The 21,379-nt window shown below is 38.2% G+C and overlaps 1 protein-coding gene across 2 annotated transcripts in view; it reads left to right on the forward strand.

The window, feature by feature from the left end:
- LOC109710530 (uncharacterized oxidoreductase YdjG) overlaps window positions 1–19,727 on the forward strand; it is a 31,137-nt gene extending 11,410 nt beyond the window's left edge. The window contains exons 3-11 of one of the 2 annotated variants that reach the window (XM_020233186.1): window positions 16,944–17,060; window positions 17,747–17,778; window positions 18,201–18,306; window positions 18,394–18,458; window positions 18,587–18,675; window positions 18,772–18,851; window positions 18,949–19,060; window positions 19,148–19,267; window positions 19,364–19,727. In XM_020233186.1, coding sequence (XP_020088775.1) covers window positions 16,944–17,060; window positions 17,747–17,778; window positions 18,201–18,306; window positions 18,394–18,458; window positions 18,587–18,675; window positions 18,772–18,851; window positions 18,949–19,060; window positions 19,148–19,267; window positions 19,364–19,546 — 904 coding nt within the window. In that variant the 3' untranslated portion in view covers window positions 19,547–19,727. The remainder of the gene's footprint in view (window positions 1–16,943; window positions 17,061–17,746; window positions 17,779–18,200; window positions 18,307–18,393; window positions 18,459–18,586; window positions 18,676–18,771; window positions 18,852–18,948; window positions 19,061–19,147; window positions 19,268–19,363) is intronic. The other variant, XM_020233187.1, reaches the window with a different exon arrangement.

Consider the following 21,379-nt stretch of genomic DNA (forward strand, 5'->3'; position numbering starts at 1 on the left):
CGAGAAAACTCCCGCTCGTATTGCCTGACTGAGCGGTCTTCTTGCCGTAGCTTCCGGAACCTTTCCTGAAGCTTCCTTTTCTTACTGTCGGGGAAGTAAGTCGAGAACAGCATTCCCCGAAACTCCTCCCAAGTCATAGGAGGGAGACTAGGTGATCGATCTCGCTTGACGCCTTTCCACCACACCTTCGCCGACTGTTTCAAGTAGTGCACGGCTAGGTGTACCTTGTCTCGCTCCACCGTGTACAGATCTCCGAAGAGTGTTTCCATGGAATCAATCCACATCTCTACGATCCACGATTCTGCATCCTCTCCATCAAAGGTAGGCGGATCAAATTTCTTGAAAGCCATGAGGACCCCCAAAACTCGCTCCCTCTTCGCCTCCACCTCTGAACCAATAAAGGTCGGATCGCCCGACCCCGACAGAAACGCCTCCGCCGCAACTCCCGGCCGTCCGCGACGAGCCGCAGCCGGTGCAGTCACCAGCTGATCCACCGTTTCTTGAAGCCTCTTCATGCGCTCCTCTTGGCGCATGGCAGCTTCCTGCTAACGCTGCACCACATTAGCTTGTTGCCTCATCATTCCCACGAGTGTGGCCAACTGATCACAAAGCTCTTGAGTCTCCGCTCGCGTCGGTTTGCTCGGGAACACCACTCGTTCCATCCCGTGCCGATCTAGATGAAGATCGCCTACGCGGTGCCATCGTTCCTTGAAACACGATAACTCGATCAGTTCTCGAGCCAAAGGGTTGAACACGAGACACTAACAATGACTCTAAAAGTCAATCGAGCGAAAGTCACGCAAAGGCGTCTATTCACATCACTCGGTTTCATGTTGTGTATACCCAACATGAACACGCTCGGTTGAGAATAAACCACATCTCGAGTCCACCTCTAATATCCGTCTTAGAGGTTCATGACGCGACCAAATCCATAATCCTTTCGCCACAAGTCACATTTCCTCGTCTCTCATGAGCCTTAACCTCTATGGTTTCACCATCCTAGGGTCTCCTACGTTCACATAAACCATCCCCATTCTCTACTTTATGCTCCGATACCATCTTATCTGTCACGCCCCTAGTCCGCCACTTTGGTCGGATTAGGGCACGCCGACAGACCGCCGAACGGACAGGGTTTTCCTGTACCGCGAACAGAGTCTCCCCTATACATCCAAGGTGTCGCAATCAACACAATGTACTAAGTTCCAACCAGGAATACATTTCAATCAAAGATTGCAAAAGGAAGTATCAAAAACATAAAACTACTTGCTATTACAAGCATTCACTTTACATATGTTTTACATCACAATTTCCTTTTACATTCAACTTCCGAATATAATCTAGTCATTACAATTATTACAAGTTTGATACATTTGTATTCTTTTCATTGTCTATACCCCCGGCAAAACTCTTAGTCATGGATCGAGTAAGCATAGAGTGTGTTTGGATTGGTAAAGAAGGCTCAGAAGGCGGAGGCGAAGGTAGCCAGTCAGATGTGAAATGCGTCAACTCAATAGGAGAAGGGGAAGCTGTAGCAGTAGTAGGTTGGAGGGTGTGTCGTCTGGTATACACTCGAAGTTCAGGTTGACCAGCAATAGTGGCAGCATGTTCATCACTAACCTGTGTGGCATCATGATTCAAGGTAGAAGGAAAAGTTGATACAGTCTCAGACGGTGAAACAGGTGTATTTGAACCAACATCCGTAGAAGGGCGTGTGAAGGAAAAACCAGAGATGGCATCAATAGTAGAAGGACTTTCGCCCAGTAAGGGAGGATTAGAAAGAAAATGTTGAAACATTTGAAAGTTTAAGGTAGTGGAGGAAGGTGAGGAAGAAAATTTAGAAAGACAAGAATAAGGAAAAACAGTTTCAACAAAAAGTAACATGGCGAGAAATAAAAACTTTACCAGTGCTTGGATAGAGGCAGTGAAAGTGTCACGCCCCGAGCCCGCCACTTTGGTCGGATTTGGGTACGCCGACAGACCGCCGAACGGACAGGGTTTCCCCTGTACCGCGGGCAGAGTCTCCCCTGTACGTCCAAGGCGTCGCAATCAACACAATGTACTAAGTTCCAACCAGGAACACATTTCAATCAAAGATTGCATAAGGAAGTATCAAAAACATAAAACTACTTGCTATTACAAGCATTCACTTTACATATGTTTTACATCACAATTTCTTTTTACATTCAACTTCCGAATACAATCCAGTAATTACAATTATTACAAGTTTGATACATTTGTATTCTTTTCACTGTCTATACCCCTAGCTAGCCGACTGGGGTACTTCTATCTCTGGTCTCTGAGGTAGGGCGCTATCTACGGAGCTACGTCCTTGCCTCGCGCTGCCGCGCCGCTCACGTGTGTACCTGTACCCCCAAAAATAATACGGGGGTGAGAACTATTGTCCATAGTTCCCAGTGGGTACGACCATCCAAGGGAAAAGCTCGACCAATAGGTCCGAAGAGGCACTGCAACATGTTAGTCCAACAGATATCTATGCAATTATTGAAATACATGTTATGCCTCACAATATGCAATATGAAATTCATGCAACTATGCAAGTAGATTAAATGATTTTACTCTCTATCATTTGCCATTCTTAACTACTTGCAATTCTTTCTTATTAACCACTCTTTCTTCTTAGCTATTCTCAACCCTTAGTTATTCTTTATTATTTGCCATTCCTTAACATTAGCCGTTCTTTATTCTGTATTCTTAGTCATACTATGCTCATTGGCCATTCTTTCCTAAGGTTACTCTTACCTTAGCCACACTATGCCACTCGACTTGGTCTTGAGTCAATCAACTGCGGATAATCTGCGCTCTGTCCGGCTCGAGGTAAAGGAACTTTCACAAGCACCTCAGCCAATCACAGCCCACCGCGGTCCATGACCTAGCCACCCGGCGGCGAAATCGTCGCACACGCCACGACGATGGTTCGAGTCAACCAACGGTATGATCCACAAACCGGCTCAACCGGTATAATCCACAAACCGGCTCACCCATCCGGCGGCGAAATCGTCGCACACGCCACGCCGATGGTATAGCCCTGGGCGGCGAAATCGTCGCACGTGCCCCACACCCCTTTCGGTGTGATCCATAAGCTCTGGGATTCCAGAATCCATTTCCACATAACTCAAGGGTTGGTCTTCACCCTATAGTATCGACCTACCTAGGTCCATTGTCCTTTCCATCCTAGGTCCTATTGACTCTAGGTTTAATGCTTTTATCACATAACCTAGGTTTACTTTAACTCTAGATTCAATCTCAACCTATGTTCTCTAACATTAGGTTTAATGCCATTCTTGGTTAACCTATGTTTGCTAACACTAGGTTTAATATTACTCTTGTTCAACCTATGTCCTTGACACTAGGTTCAATGCCACTCGATCTATATGTATATATATGTCCACATGCACATGTCATTTAACATAGTTCTTTATATGTCAACTTGCATTAACCATCACATCATCATGCATTTCTTAGCATTATCCACATGCATCCATTTAGCATTTCTATATCATGCTTATCATATATTCACTTAGCATTCTTACATTAGCATTTCTATAACATGCAACGTGCATTCAACTAGCATTAATCAATGCATTTATCTAGCATTTCTATACTATGTCATTCATGCATTCATTGGTAGCCCATATAGCATTCATCTCATGCATTCACATACTCTAACATTAGCTACCACTATATGCATCAATGATAAACACTTATCTTAGACATACAGGTGACCTTGTCGCTTCGGTAAACTCAACCCACCTCAATTCGCACTCCGATTGTTTGTAGTCACTTGCAGTCGGCCTCCCGTGGCACCCGTGACCCGGTTCGGCCCAAACTCTCGCGCGACCACCTGAACGGCCACCAATCCACGATCCGGAAATTCTGGAGTTTATATCTCGACACCACGATGCTCCGTATCCGATCTCGTGATTTTTAGACGTCTATTCCGCGTGCTGCGGCTATCTGTACGAAAAGCGATGTTTCGTCAATAACTTTGCGTACACTCGTCGGATTGTCGAACCGAGTGCACCAACGCGTTCGTTATACCCCTAATTAGGTTTCCACATGGTCAAAATAGATCAAAACCCCGTATGAGCAAAACCCCTCTCTGGGATGCCCTAACATGACATTTGCTCAAAATCGCCGATTTGATCTATAAAGCTAAGCAAAGCTAGCTTAGAATTCCTCTAGAAATTCTCTAGTATCATTTCCAAGCCATTCTACTCATCTCTAGGGCAACAAAAGATAACCCTAGCTTTTCACCATGAGAGAGCTTTGAGAAACCATGGATTTCATGGTGCTCATGCCTCAAAAGAGCTTCTAAGCTTGCAAGAAAGTCCAAAATACTAAACCTTAGGGTAAAAATCTAAACCCTAGATGTATTCTTGCATGAGAGCTCACCTTAGCCCGAGCTTTCCAAATCCACCTTGTAGGAGAGCCTCGACACCCTTCAAAAGCTCCAATCTCCACTTAATCTCCTCCAAATCCACCCCTTCTCCACCTTGGTAGAGGGTTTCTAGAGAGAGAGAGAGAGAGGGAGAGAAATGAGTGTAGGAGGGGCTGCTGTGAAGGAGAGGGTGTTTGGGGTTATATATAGTGTGCTATAATTGCAACTAGGCCCCCCAAACATTCTATTTTGCAACAGGTCAAAATCTGCTGCCAGAGCCAAAGTGTACCGATACACGGGATTTTGTACCGGTATATTCTCGCGCTGAGGCAAACCCGAGAGCAGCTCTCTCGGTTTTGTAGCATTTGTACCGGTGCACTTTCAATGCTGTACCGGTACACATTGCTGTATCGGTACACTCTCAGTGCTGTACCGGTACACATTGCCCAGAGTGCTGTTTTGGCTCCGACTCGACTTTACTTCACGCCGGTCGATGCCAAAACCTTTCTAACACCTTTAGAACCCATTATTAACTCTTCCAACCTTGTTGGAATGTTAATTGGACTTTGTCCATCCATTTCTCTCGCACACTTTAGCCAATTTGGCTAAAGTCCATTATTCTTCACCGAGTTTCGATATGTTACAGAAAGTCTTTATATTTGTCAGAAAGGCCCAAGAAGACACAAGGAAGTGATCGGGGAGAGAGCTTGTGATCTGCAATGTCCTGAACATCGGGATAACACAAACATCCAAAGACTGATAAGTTGTAAGTCAGGAGAAGCACAACCATGGAGAATGTCGTATGCTGATAACGCATTTGAAACAGTAAGACACGGGAGTTGATCTACAAGAAAAACAATAGTTTGAATGGCATCAACCCAAAAACGAGTAAGCAAACCAGCTTGAAATAGTAGACTTCTAACAATGTTAGATAAATGCCTATATTTTTTCTCTACAAGGCCATTTTGTTGAGGAGTGTAAGGACAAGAAAGTCGGTGAATAATTTTATTTTGTGAACAAAGAGTAGAAAACTTGTCATTTATAAATTTCGTGCCATTGTCAGATTGAAAAATTTTTATTGAGTGTGTGAAATATGTTTTCAATTATCATCTTGAACTCGAGAAATTTGTTAAAAACCTTATGTTTAAATTTTAAAAGATAAAACCAAGAAAATGTAAAATAATCATCGATAAAAATAACATAATATTTGTATTCAGAAACCGAGAGCACAGATGATTGCCATATATCAGAATGAACAATATGAAAAGAAAAAACAGACTGAAATTCTGAATCATGAAATGAGAGTTTAACATGTTTTTCCATATTATAAGTATTGCAGATAGATAATTTCAGCGCAGAATTAGAAACAATTTTATTATTTTTAATAAATATAGAAAGAACAGGAAGACTAGGATCGCCTAACCGTCTATGCCAAACATCTCCACTAAATCTAGATGCAACAAGAGCTAGTTGTTACTTATTCCCTACACTTGCAAGTTTAGAAGAAATTGGATAAAATGATGGTCCCGAGCTAGGACATTGAAGAAGCTCCTTCCCTGTTTCCTTGTCCTTCACAGAAAAACCAGTGGAGTCAAATTCAAAAAGAGAATTATTATCATGACAAAACTTACACACTGAAAGTAAATTTCTCTTAATAGCAGGAATAATAAAAACATTTTTAAGAGCAAAGGAGTTAGAAGATGTATTCGATTGAGTTTTACCTGTCTGAGTAATACCAAGTAAATTTTCATTACAAACAAGAATTTTTTCATGCCCATTATAAGTTTTAGAGGATGAGAGAATATTAGAGTTTGCAGTCATATGATTTGACCCTCCGGTATCAGGATATCAGACCTCCTCACTGGGTTCGTGAAGGTTCATAACAGCAAAGGTCTGAGGAACATCATCGACAACGGAAGAATGATTAAACCGTTGTCTGCACTGAAGAGCAAAATGATTGAACTTTCCATAGATCTGACATTGTATGCCAGACTTCGGAATGTACAGTTGTTGATTTGGAGTGTAAGATTGTTGAGGATAATTAGGTTGAGACTGTGGGTAGGTTCCAGGAGAACCACGACCAAAGTTGTGTCTACCACGCTGTCCTCGGCCTCCATGATATCTACACCTCCACGGCCTCCACGATTACCACGTCCACGATTGGCATAAAGAGCTTCACCGTCAATAGTGGAAATAGCAGAGGACGTCGTCATACTAGTATGATGTTGGACTTCTGTTTCTTTTTGCATCCAGAGTAAACGAAGTTGTTTAAATGTGGGCTTATTTTTGTGTGTGTTTAGAGCACTAACAAAACCTCAATATTCTTCTGGTAGCCCTAGAAGAACAGTCATGACCAAATTATGGTCTGACTCAGTTTCACCAATCGCCTGAAGAGCATCACTAATTGACTTGATCTTTTGCATGCTCATGCTCATGCTCATTGAGCCTTTCTTGGTGCTTCTCAATTCAGACTTTAGAGAAAAAGTCGTTGAAGCAGTCTTATCAAGAAAATATACTCCAATAATTCTCCAAGCATCATATGCAGTTTTAGGTGAGCTAAAAGTAACCATTTGTAATATGCTAAGGGATAAAGTGGCATTGATCCATGAAAGTATAGTGGTATCTTTCATTTTCCAACTTAAATATTCCAGGATTTATAACCATCTTCTTATCAACAGTATCGATAGTCTGATAAGGCACAACACCAGTTCTGTCCACATGTGATGTAACACTAAAATTTTCTAGAACATTAAGAAAGACTTGTTTCCACTCAAGATATGTGGAATCAGTGAGTTCTAGTGGTATGAGAGTTTTGATGTTAACAATTGGCAAATTTAAGGTAAAAGAAGACATGTTTGCCACTTTAAGAGAAGGATCTACCGCTAGATATGAAAGAAGAATAAATCGGAATGTAGTGGTTGAGAAAAAGGAAGAACCTGGTTTCTATTGAACTAGCTATACCGAGTGCACAAGAGAGGAACCACTTATCACCAAGCAAGAACGGCTGCACCAAGGAAAGGACTGAGTGACATGAGCAACCAGCGAGTGGCAGTAGAATAGTCCGAGCAGGACCAAAGGAGCAAAGAGGAATCACACTGAGGCTGAAAATACTATAGTATAAGTACTGTAGCACTAATATAGCACCAGCACTGTAGCATCACTGTAGTGGCACTGTAGCAGTGCTGTAGTTATGATATTGTAGCAGTACTGTAGTGAGAGATAGAAGTCCAAGGATAAGGGGGGATAGAACACCAAAAAGAAAAGAACACCTATGGGAGAAGGTGATACTTGTAGTGGATGGCGGCTATGGATTGATATCCTAAATTAGAGTTCCCACTCTGATACCATGTAAGAAGGGCAAAAGAGCATACCCTCTTGGGCTGTATTAACGAATATTTATAGTACAAGAGATTGTCTTACTATGGTAATAATGACTACTATAGTAAGGGTATAACTAGAATTACATACTTTATAATCCTACTCTATAGAAGGTAATAATATACAGTATCCTAATATAAATAAACTAAACAAATATATCGTAACAGAGAGATTTGGGATCGCCCTGTTAACGCGTACTCATTCGAATCTATTCTGTGAGCGTTCGACAATACAAGATTTCGTATCACATTTTCTTATTTAAATTCGAATTTCATATATTTGTTAGAATTTTCTATCTATTCTAGTTGTCGAATATTATTTATTTTGGAACTTCGAAACAAGTCTTAAAATGATGTGTTATTTGATTAGTATCATCTAGATTAGGTTTTGCCTTTCATCGTTTATTTTGCAACGAACTAATCTATTGCATGTCGAGTACTTGTTCATCTAGGTTTTCACCCTGACTACTCGATTAGGATTGAAATTTAGGGACCCATCACCTGAAAACACAACAACGGCCTTAACCATATTTTAGAAAAATTAAGTTGTATATCCATCGATTTGCAAGACATCAAAGATTGGGTCACAGTTCTAGAGACAACTCATGAGCTACTGTCTCAGACTCAAAATAATACTGTTCAGGGAGTCCAACAAACTAGTAAAGGATCTGTGGTTTGCACACTGCCACCTTGACATCCTGCACTGAGGAAACACGACGCACGCCAAATTGGCTTAAAATGATTATGATGACGCAACTTCAAAAATTAAATTAGATGTTCCTGACTTTGATGGAAAACTTGACTCTAAAGCTTTTTCTGATTGGCTATTTTATATGGACCAATTTTCGACTGGTATGATATATCAAAACACCATTGAATAAGATTTACAAAAATGAAACTAACTGGTGCGGCTAGACAATATTGGATTGGAATTGAGTGACAACTTCAGTGGTTAGGTCATGAGCCTATCACTTTGTGGGCAGATATGAAGGCCAAACTTAAGGAAAAAAACAACGGCTTTATGAACAATTAATTTCCTTACACTAGAGTTAACTTTTGGTAACTGATTACATGACCTAGTTTGATGGGTTGACACTCCGATGTGATCTTAGGGAGGATGAAGAAATGACCCGTGCCTGATTTCATACTGGTTTAGGTGAGGATTTACAGCGAGAAATTATACCACATATGGCTAAAACCAATAGAACAAACTTTTCAACTAGCCCTAAAATATTAGTAGTGGTACCTGAAGCCACCAACTAAAAAGTTCACTTCTCAAGCCGGGGAGTCGAATCCTACAACGTGGTATGATAGAAACTGGCAAACCTCTGCTTCAAATACTCACATCTCAAAACCTAGTGCATCAACCCAGGAATTTAAAGGAAAGTATATAGCTACTACCAACACCTCATCTGTGTGTTTTAAGGTTATGTTTGGTTCAGGAATAAGCTATTTTTGGTTTTTCGTGGGATAGGTATTATTAGTGGGATATAGAGGGATTAGAACAATTTTATGTTTGGATAAAAATTGGGTTATTTAGAGGGATAAGAAAAATCACATTTGGATGTTTAGATTAGAATAGCAGGAATAAGATCAATTATAGTTGTAAAATAATAATATTTTATTTAAATAATAAGCATGTTAATTACTAATAAAATAATATTTTAACAAGTTAATTAATTAATTAACTTGGAATATTGTATAAGATGATGGAGAAACAGGGTTTTTTAGTGTAATAGTCTTTTCCTAAACATTTATTCTAAAAATAAGTTTATTAAATTTTTATTTATAAATATAGTCTTATAAAAGCGGTGAATCATTCACCGCTTTTAAAAGCTGTGAATCATTCACCGCTTTCTTTATTTTTTTCATTTTTTTCTATATTTTTATAATAATAAAAGCGGTGAATGGTTTACCGCTTTTATTTTTTTTCTACTCCTAATGAGAAGTTATAAATGCGGTGAATCATTCACCGCATTTATAGAACTATTTTTATAATTATTTTTTTAACAAAATTATTTTTATAATTATAAAAATTAATAAGATTATTTATAAAAAAAATTCGAGAAACATGTTAATTATTAATAAAATAATATTTTAACATGTTAATTAATTAATTAAATAGAAATATGTATAAGATGATAGAGAAGCATGGTAATTAGTAAATTAATTATAAAAAATAAATAAATGCGTTAACTAATTAATTAATTATACATTTAGTTAATAAATTAAGTAGATAAGTGAAAATATTAATTATTTAATTAATATAAATATTAGTAATAATTTGAATAAACATATTAAATTAGTTTATTATTTAATTAGCTGAATGATTATAAAAAAATTATTTGTTATTATTTAATTAAATATATATCAATTTAATAAGTCAAGTGGTTAATAGATATTAAATAAGTTAATAATTAGTTATTAATTAGCAATATTTTATAATTATTAGAAACTTATTAATAGAAAATAATATTTAAGAACTTGATTTGTTAAGAATATAATATACTAATTATTATAGTTTAATAAATAAGTCAATATTTAAAGGGGAGAATAAATGACAAGAGTAGCTATTCCATCGGGATGCAAGAATAGTAATTCTCTTCTCTTAACGAGTTATTCTAGAATAACCTGTTAATAGAGGAATAGCTTTTTGTCATCCCATTTGGTAGAATAAGGGGGATAAACACCTTTATTTCCTGTTTATCCCCCAACTAAACAGGCCCTAAGGTTTGTAAATTAAGTCATTATGAACGTGACTGTCCTAAAAGAAACTTGGTTATCAAACAGATTAAGGATGACCTAGAGGAGGTTGAACATGTAGCTAATGAGGTTGCTAGTGACATAGGATTTTCTTGATGAAGGCTAACTTATACAAGTAATGCATTATGTTCTAGCTACTCCAAAAGAGGAAGAGGATTGGAGACGCACGTCTATATTTCAAACTTACATGAAACACGATGACAAAAGTTATAAAGTTATTATTGATAGATGAGAGTTGCACAAACGTAGTCTCTAAGGCGACCCTTGATAGGATGAAGTTAAAACCCGCGCACCCATACAAAGTAGATTGGGTCAATGAAACCACCATACCCGTTACACATAGATGTTTGGTCCCTCTACGTTTTGCCACCTATAAGTATCACGTTTAGTGTGACGTTCTTCCTTTGGACTTTGCTCATCTACTCTTAGGATGACCATGGATTTATGATGGGGATCTTATACATTTCGGAAAACTTAATATATACACTTTCATTCACAATGGACCAAAGATAATTTTAAAATCGTCTAAACCACATCCGCATAAACCCCACTCAATGCATTGCATGCATCAAGTTCCACTAGTGTGCCTCGAACAAACAAACAACTCCATCTTTTGACCAAGAAGCATATTGCTCGTCGTTTAAAATTTATTCTCAAACCAATTGGCCCTTCAAACTTTCCATTTAATGCAAATGCATTTTCATTGCATAATCAAGACTATTATTTTGGGGATATAAAACAAATAATTTTCGGCAATAAAACTTATAAGAATTTCTTAATGAACTGATGCGAGAAAACGAAGTTAAAAGAAATATAATGATTGCGGATATTATGTCCGAAAAGTGTTTGCGCGAAATTGATAAGAAATTGTTTGCGGATATTATCTCCGAAAAGCATTTATGCGAAATTGATAAGAAATTGTTCACATATGGATTTTTTCTAAATTTCTTGAGAAAGTTGAATTCATTATTTTTTTGGTGGATCTTTTCCTTGATTTTATATTCAGCTTTATTTTCATTATTCCTAACAAAACTATATGTAAATCCATATAATTCCCTTTATTTGATCAATGAACCAGTACCTCATTTTTTGACCCTTTTCTCTAGATCTATAATAATGTTGCAGGAAGAGAAGGAAAAGATGGAGGAGTATTATGATAGCAGTCTGTTGTTATGAACTTACGCGAAATCGCTTGTCAAGCCTGTGCAACGATCTCCTTCCTTCGCAAAGTGTGCAAGCCTGTCTCTCTACTTGCTAGCTTGGGCCTGCTCATCCTAAGACTAAATACAAGAGAGAGTTTGAGGACTGTTGTAGTACTAGCGAAGGTACCCGCGTGTTGCAGCATGTAGATTTCGCAAAAACAAATAAGTAAATAAAGTTGTAGAAAGAAATCTAGATATTGAACTCCATTTGTAGATAGCACAAAATAAAATGAGTTGTCCCTATACCAGAAATAAAGTAATTTCAATTATGTTTTCGGTTCAGCAATCATGTATACTAGTTTAGTAACTCGTGCGATACGACTGGTAGATAATTGGAAAAAAAAATAGAAAAAACGGCGTCAATGAAAAAGGAAACGATAATGGAAGAATCGATGATAAGGGGTGGGATTTATCTTGCCGATGAACGAAGGTAACGGCCGAAGGAAGAGGAAGAGGAACAGTTCGGCCTAATGCAGAGGTGTGATCCGATTCGATTCAAGCAAAAAAAAAAAAAAGGAAATCCTGTTTGGTTCAAGCAAAGAAAGAGAAAAACTTGAGCCGGTTCAGGATTGAACCCACACTATACAGTGATCAGTTTGGTTTAAGCAAGAAAATAGAATAATTCGGTTCAAAGATGGAAATACGTGGAGCAGTTGAGCCAGCTCAACCCAATGCAATAGGTTGACCCGATTCCGTTCAAGTAGAGAAAGAGAGAAACCAGGGTCGGCTCAAGTAAAGAAAGAGAAAAATATGCGGAAGACTTGAGCCGATTCAGGAGAGCCCATACTCAACAATGATCAGTTCAGTTCAAGCAAAAAAAGAGAAAAATCTAGTTCGGTTCAAGCAAAGAAATAGAAAAACATGTGGAGGACTTGAGTCGGTTCGGGGTGGAACTCAACAATAAAGGAAAAATTGCCATGTGGCAAAGTTAGGAGGAATAATATATAGGTATAGATTTGCTTGAGAGTAGAAATGTTACAATTGATTTCCTAAGGAGTGGGGGTGCAGGTCACAACTATATATAGACTACTCGCTACCAAGAAGTCAAATGGAAAGACACCAAGTAGCGCAAAACTACAAGCCAAAGCGAGAGGCTACAAGCTCCCAAGAGACTACTTTTTACCCTCCTAGAAACTTTAACAGACTCTTGACTCTTTGGCATCCGCACCCAGTCCTGATACTCGTAGATATGCTTATAGAAGGCCCCAGCAAAACTTCAGGCAGTGATCTCCTTTGGAGTTGGGTGATTGCAAAGAAGAAATCAGGGGAAAATATTATGTCCATGACAACCTCCCCTATCTAACGTGTAGACGCCTTTGTCGTGGGCCAAGCCAACCCTGGTCCGTGTTGCCTTACTTGTAGTTCGTTGTGCCTTCGCCCCTATACCGCCTCAAACCTTGCTACCGTAATTTGCCTTCATTTCCACGCCAGCCCCCAGTGCCTTGCCCCTCTGAGCATGAACACTAGCCAGCTCACTGTCTGGAGAATTCCGTTGTTGAGTCTGAACTGCCGGGTGCGCTTGTCATCCGTGACACGTACGCGCATGCCGCCAAGCTGTGGATGCTCCCTAGTCCCCTTAGGCTTTTTCTTGGCTTTGTGCTTGACGGAATGACTTGCACCTTGATTCAGCTAGCTGCTTCAGCACCTCTCAAGAGTTGACAGCCTCGTCCTCGCTTAGGTTCTCCTCAAGGTTATCAGCCCACTCACACTTCACCTCCTTGTAAAGCTACAAGGCGGTGAGGGTTTCGTTCTTCGTTGGCTCCCTCCGACACATTGGAACCATCCAGGGGGCTAATTCATCCATGAAGCTCAGCACCCACAAGTGTGGCATGGGCGTCGCTTTCGACGAAACTAAGAAGTCCATCCCGAGGATTACTCTAAATTCATCAAGCGGCCCAACAGTGAGGTTGGTTGTGCCTTTCCACGGGTTGATGGCTATTTCCACACTTTTGCAACCCCTGCGATTGGTCGCGCTCCGGAGTTGGTCGTCTTGATGTGGTTTGCATTCTTTTTAGGCGTGAAGCCCAACCGCTTGGCCTTTGCCTCCGCGATGAAGTTTTGTGTTAGCATCTATCATTGCCCACGTGGCCCTCCCATTTAGGGTCACATCGACGAACATTAGTTCCCTCCTGCAGAGCTTGCCACTGGTTGGCTACCCACGAACCTCATTGACGAGCCTTAGTGCGCCCATCCTTAACAGTTCCCCTTCGTCTTCACCCTCCACTTGGACAGCAGCCACGTGTTTTCCCTTTTTGTTGCTTCGGTTTCAAGTCCCTTGGCTAATTGTTCTCGCTGCATGCATAGCACATGATCTTCGTAGGTGGCGGGGCAGGATTCTGCCTGTGCCCCTTCACGTCCTCTGGACACAGTGCCCTCCCCCACCTTTGGCCTTGCTCACCTTTGATGGGTTACCACGATCGCCCTTGCTCCATTCACGGTTAGGCAATTTCTTCGCCAAAGCGATAACAGAGTTCAGGTCTTTCACATTTCGCCCCACGAGCTCCTTGTTTGCCCATAGTTGAAGTCCATCTAAGAAAAAGAATAACCGATCCTCATCGGCTTTGTTGGAGATCGCCAACATCAAATTAAAATACTCCTAGATGTATTCCTTGAGGGTCCCATCGTGTTTGAGCCATCAAAGTTGCCTCTGCGCAAGATATTCAACGTGCTCAGGGTAGAACTGCGCCTTGAGCTCGTGCACACAACCCTCTTACGTATTCAGCTCGCATTTCCACTTCTCGGCCTCCGCTAACCGTCGATCCCACAGCATAGCATCGTTAGAGAGGTACATGATTGTGATTTGGACTTTATCTTCGTTGTCCAACGCCTTGAGATAGCGTTCTATGTGCCATGAGAAGTTGTCAATTTAATTCTCATTGCGCGTGCCCTACAAGCATTGGGGCACAGGACGCAGAATTTCGGGGTGTGCTCTTTTTGTGCCTCAACATCGCAAGCCACCACTTTCTTGAGGATCGTCACCCACATCTTGAGGTCCTTGACCTCATTGACCTTGGTGACAAGGTCCTCCACCAACACCTTTCGCTCGTCCTCGCAACAGGTGAGGTCGTTGCGAAACTGCTCGAGCGGTTGGCAGAAGGTCACCATGGCAGCCGCGACGCTATCCTCCAGGCATGAAGTCCCTCCTCCATCATCCCCACATGCTAGGATAGGATAGAGTAGTGCTCCTCCACTCTCGGAACAACATCCTCCAACGAGCCCACGCGGTCCTTGAGCAAAGCAGACTCCCTCGCATCAGTCCGTGGTTCCTTGCTCTTGCCGCGCTTGGACAGCCTGGGTCCAGGCACAACATTGACGACGACAGCATCCGACAAAGCCATGGCTCCCAGTTCTCGAACTCGCTCAGATACCAACTGTCACGGATTTAAGCGAAATAGCTTGTCAAGCCTATGCGACGCTCGCCTTCTTTCACGAAGTGAGCAAGCTTGTCTCTCTACTTGCTAGCTTGGACGTACTTGCCCTAAACTAAGTACAAGGGAGAGAGTTTGGCGAATGTTGTACTATATTGCTTGACAGTAGAAATGTTACAATTGATTTCCTAAGGAGTAGGGGTGAAGGCCACAATTATATATAGGGCACTCGCCACTCAAGCTATCACATAGAAAAGCGCTAAGTGGCACAAAACTACAAGCCAAAGCAAGAGGCTACGAGCTCCCAAGAGACTACACTTATTATCTCCTAGAGACTCTTAAGGGACTCTTGACTTTTCCGCATTCGCATCTGTAGTCTCAATACTTGTAGAGATGCTTCTAGAGTACCCCGTAAAACCTCCGACAGTGAGCAAAACCTCTGACAGTGATCTTCTTTGGAATTTGAGTGATTGCAAAGGAGAGATTAGGGGAAAATATAATGTCCGTGACGCTGCGTTCTTTACAGCTCCGAACAACTGTACCAACTGCAATTCGATGAGGTCAAATTTTCTCTAGCTGAGGAGAATTGATGGAAAATGGTTAGTTGGGCTTGAATTCTAAGTCAAGTCAGAACTAACTACGACAATCTTTATCTAATATAGTCCGATGGATCATAGAATTTAATTATGAATTTATTTTTATTGATATTTTGTTTATTTTATTTGATCAGGATTTTATTTGTAATCTGGTTAGATTTGATTTGAGATTTGGTTAGGATTTAGTAAATCAGGAGAGTTTTAGTTCGATTTAGTTTCTTCTTATCATACTAGGAAATTTAGAATTTTGAACTTTATAAATAAGTCTAAAGAACAAGAGGCAGCAATGACAAGAACAAGAGGCAGCAATGACAAGCTCAAACAATCCAAATTTACAAGTGTGTAAATTGACTTCGATACAAATACACAAATGACGAAATCAAGGCCTCTGTTATTATTGCGACAAAATATGGAACCTTAAGCACAAATGCAAGACACTTCATTTATGAAGACGGAGAAATGATGGAAATACAAGAAAAAATTGATGATAGCGGAGCATCTGAACAAGATTTCCTAAAAGTCCGCTATTGTATATATATCGGATTCTCTCCCGATCCCAACTGAAATTTGTCAAGACCCACACCTTGAGGTCAAGGTGTGTTTCAAGTGGGAAGGAGTTGTTACAATTAGGTTGCAGTTGTTATTAGATTAGGATAGCTGTTTAAATTGTAATTTCTACTTCTAGTAGATTTCTTTTCCTTTTAATAGATTAGGGCAGGGTTTCCTACTTAAATTATGTTTTGAATTAGGATTAGGATTTTTGAAGGCTTATAAATAATAGGCCAAGCTCTCTTTGTAATTATTGTTTTTATTTAATAATAAAGAGCTCTTCTCTTACCAACTGTTAGATCAGGCTAAGTTAGAAAAGGAGGTCTCTCTTTCTCTTGGAATGAGGAAGCGTTCGATTGAAGCGTTAATGTATCATATGCACTCTTTTTTCTCTTTTCTTAGAAAAATAGTATGTGCTTTATTGTTTTCTGGTTGAGCTGGATCACATATATAATTGCTTTTATCATGCGTTGCTGTTGCTTGTAATTAGACTAGATCTTTAACTGCATAAGTCAATATGAAGTAGCAAGAAGAATACTCACACTAATTTGCTCTTATGAAACAGACTTGGTATTCCATGCACCTCAAATACCTATATCCCTGTCAATCGATTTTCATAAAGGCTCTGTCATATTTCTTATTACGTCAGTCAATATGCATAATTGACTTCAACAAAGTACTCCTCACAGTCTTACCAAGTGGGTGCCGCCTCCAGTTAAAATGACCGACAGCTATGTTCGGGAAAATATCAACACCTCGAGGAAGAGGATGGATGTCGCTTGCTTGGACATGTTGCAGTTTCACTGGTAATTTTCCTCCTTTTTCTTTTCGGCCTATAATTGTCTCTTTTCCAGTGAGCAATCGCAAGATGTCATACCTATTGCCTCTTATGTAGGTATATGTCTGGCCATTGTGCTCACTTCTCTACTCTTTCAGGAATGGACAAGTCGGCAGTTTTGAAATATGTTTATGAGAAAGTATTATACTAAGGACATACTCCAGTTGTTTGTGCAGTTAGTTAATGCTTTTTATAACTCTACTACTTTGTTTGCTTTACTGTTTAGATTTCTGTTCTTGTTATTGTTATTTTTCACTAGGTTTTGATGTTTTGGGTACTATGCATATTAAGGTAATGGAGATGACCAAATTTCAAAATCAGTTAGTTGCTGATGCTTGAAAACTGACAGTACGCAAGACAAACAATTTTTTCATGTTAGTCTGCTTGTTATTGATAATTGCAAACAAAATTTTCTCATGCTACATTTCATATTGCTTTCTACTTTTGTTTTTTGTTGTATATAAACCGAAGTTCTTTCAACTGAATACAAATTTGACGCCTGCTAAATAATAAATATACAAGTGGAATATAATTTTTCTCACTCACAAGAATAAGAAATTTTTGTATCATGTTGATGCTTTTAGTATGCTTTTGTGCATGCTAGCCAGATTTTATTATTTTGACAATTTCATATGATTTGATTCCTTACATCAGGAAGGTCAACTTGACGGCAGTATGGAATAAGGGTGAGGATCTTATTCATGGTTTCAAATCAATATGAAACCATTTTCTCATATGAGTTTTTGCTTTTTTTAATCCTTGTTGAAAAAGTTGCTATTTCTTATGAGCATGGGTCGTTGCTGAAACTTCAGGAAATTTAAGTGCTGCTTACTCTTGATAGCACATCTCGTGACCGATGTACAGTAGGGTATATTTTTCATTACGACCCCAAAGTGGAATTTTGGCTTTTGGCTGTTTCTCTATCCCTTGTATCACAATGGATGTCCTTGATGGAGCCCTGAAAAATAGAGGTTTTGAGGATCTTATTTGTGGTTTATAATCTTCATAAGCCATTTTTCCAAAGACATTTTGGTTTTTGTGAATCCTCACGGAAAGGGTGGTTGTTTTATATGAGCACGTCTGATTGCTGATCGGTTAGGTAATCTAGGCTGTGTGAAAAGTAGAAGTTCGAAGAAAAGAATGAGGACTTGCGGTGCAGCAATCTTTTTTCTTAGGGAATTTCGAAACTTTGAGGCTGTCAAAATCATCTTATGGTGTGGAACTTTGTATATTTATGGAGTTTATGTCTTACAACGTTGAAGATGTCTAAATAACCTTTCCTGTTTTACGCTCTGAAACAGGTGGGATTACTCAAATCCTGGATACCTTGATGCCCTGAAACACCTGACTGACCTAAAAGAAGAAGGTTACACTAAAAGTGTCTTGTATTGATCTATTACAGCTTTCCTTGATATTCTTGTTGTCTTACTGTTTTCTCGTACCGTGATTTATATATTCGTATCTCATCAGATTCTTTTATTAAAAAGAATGCAGGTAAAATTAAGACTCTGGCTTTGACAAACTTTGATACCGAACATTTGCATATAATCCTGGAAAATAAAATCCCAATCGTTAGCAACCAGGTACAAGTCCTACATTATGGAATAGGCTTTCTTATTAGTTATCCTCTCCTCCTCAAATTTATGGTTCTTTGTTGCTCTAACAAATGATGCTTGCAGGTTCAACATTCTGTTGTAGACATGCGCCCACAGCAAAGAATGGCCGAGCTTTGCCAGCTAACAGGAGTTAAACTTATAACGTCTCTCTCTCTCTCTCTCTCTCTCTCTCTCTCTCTCTGTGTCACTCTGTATGTGTGTGCACGCGCGCACAGTATCGAGATTAATTATGCAATGCAGGTATGGTACTGTAATGGGAGGTCTGCTGTCCGAGAAGTTTCTAGATACCAATCTATCAATTCCCTTTGCTGGCCCTCCTCTAAATACTCCCTCTCTGCAGAAGTATAAGAGGGTAAGTTAGTTTGTACTTGACAAGATTTGGCGACTTTGGCTTTTGTGCTAATTTTCTGATCTTGTTTTTCATCTGTGAGTGTTTCAGATGGTGGATGCTTGGGGCGGATGGAGCCTGTTCCAAAATTTGCTTCAAACAATGAAAAAGGTGGCTTCCAAACATGGTGTGGCAATCCCTACTGTTGCTGTCAGATACATATTGGATCAGGTACTCCTAAGTATGCCACAATTTACATGATATTTAGACCTTTACAAGAACTTATTATGGTGACTGATCTCTACTTTGGTTGGTTTGTGAGAGCAGTCGTCGGTTGCTGGGTCGATGGTGGGTGTAAGGTTGGGTCTCGCCGAGCATATAAAGGACACAAATGCTGTGTTTTCACTAAACTTGGACGAAGAGGACTTGAACAGCATAACTGAAGCATCGAAGAAAGGGAGGGATCTGATGAAAGTGATCGGCGACTGTGGGGATGAGTATCGGGCATAAAGTGTATTGGTATTTTACATAGTTTTCGGGTGTAATATTACCATAACAGAGTTATTTGTCTGGATACATCCAGTTCAAATGTTTTAAATTTTGGGAGGTTCCATATCGCATCGAGTTCTGTGAAACATCTCTTCTTGCTGTTCTCATTCATACTCAAAAAGTGTTTTATCTTTTAGTATTATAATAAGGCCCCGTTTGGATACTCTTGAAAACGTAGCATAGTTAAACTATGCTACGACGATAGGAAAAATATCCTATGAAGCGTTTGGAAGGAAAAAAAAGTAACGTAATTTTTGGAGTATAGTTAAACTATACTCCAAAAAATGGAGTAAAAGTATAATTCACTCTAACCAAAGGAAAAAAATTCTACCATTCTTGAGCTCCCTTATTCAAAAAAATGCATCAAGTTCTAACTTTTAAATTTCAACATAGATTTTAATTTTCAACATAGATTTAAAATTTAAAATTTAAAATTTGAAATTTGAATTTTAAATTTTAAATTTTAAATTTTAACTTTTAAAATTTAAAATTTAAAATTTAAAATTTATATTTGAAATTTTATTTAAAATAAAAAATTTAAAATTTAAAATTTAAAATTTGAAATTTGAAATATCACATTTAAAATTTTAAATTAAAATTTTAAATTTTAAATTTTAAATTTCAAACTTTAAATTTCAAATTTCAAATTTCAAATTTCAAATTTAAATTTCAAATTTCAAATTTTAAACTTTAATTTTTAAATTTATTTTTTTTAAATTTAAAATTTAAAATTTAAAATTCTAAATTTTAAATTTAAAATTCTAAATTTTAAATTTTAAATTTTAAATTTTAAATTTCAAATTTCAAATTTCAAATTTTAAATTTCAAATTTCAAATTTTAAATTTTAAATTTTAAATTTTAAATTTTAAATTTTAAATTTTAAATTTTAAATTTTAAATTTCAAACTTTAAATTTTAAATTTTAACTTTTAAAATTTAAAATTTAAAATTTAAATTTCAAATTTCAAATTTTAAATTTGAAATTTCAAATCTCAAGTCTCATAGTTCAAATTTCAAATTTTAAACTTTAAATTTTAAATTTATTTTTTAAACTTTAAATTTTAAATTTATTTTTTAAATTTAAAATTCTAAATTTCAAATTTCAAATTTTAAATTTTAAATTTTTTATTTTAAAATTTTAAATTTAAAAATTTAAAAATTTAAAAATTAAATTTAGATTTTTAAATTTTAAATTTTAAATTTGTAAATTTCAAATTTGAAAATTTAAAATTTAAAATTCAAGATTCAAAATTTCACATTTCACATATCAAATTTTAAATTTTAAATTTTAACTTTTAATCTTAAAATTTAGAAAAATCCTATGAAATTGTACAATGCGTATCCAAACAGTTTAAAAATTGAATCCGTGGAATTTTTTAGAGTTACAGGATTCTCTATTTTATCTAGACCGAAACCACAGTTTATAAATTCCGTGGAGATATTTTACTGTGTATCCAAACAGGCCCTAATAGGGATGACATAAATATAGGTTCACAGTCAAAAGAGAAATCACCTTCTCTCTCTCTTTTTCTCTCTCTCTCTCTCTCTCTCTCTCTCTAAGGGAGGAGGAGGAGAAACAAAAGAGGTTCAGATTACAGGGTAACAGAAAAGAGTAGAAGAATAGTATTCCTAGGCTATATATAGAAAGGTGACAATAGCAGAAAAGCTCTCAGAACGCTTGAAAATGAGCTCAGAACCAAAATCTTGAGATTCAGGTGCCCAGAATCTGCTTTCAGGCATCCAAAACCTCTTAGCAGAAGTCTTTCGGGCAGCCCCAAATTGCAATGGTTTGCT

This window comes from Ananas comosus, linkage group 5 (assembly GCF_001540865.1).
Source record: "Ananas comosus cultivar F153 linkage group 5, ASM154086v1, whole genome shotgun sequence".
NCBI classification, from domain to species: Eukaryota; Viridiplantae; Streptophyta; class Magnoliopsida; order Poales; family Bromeliaceae; genus Ananas; species Ananas comosus.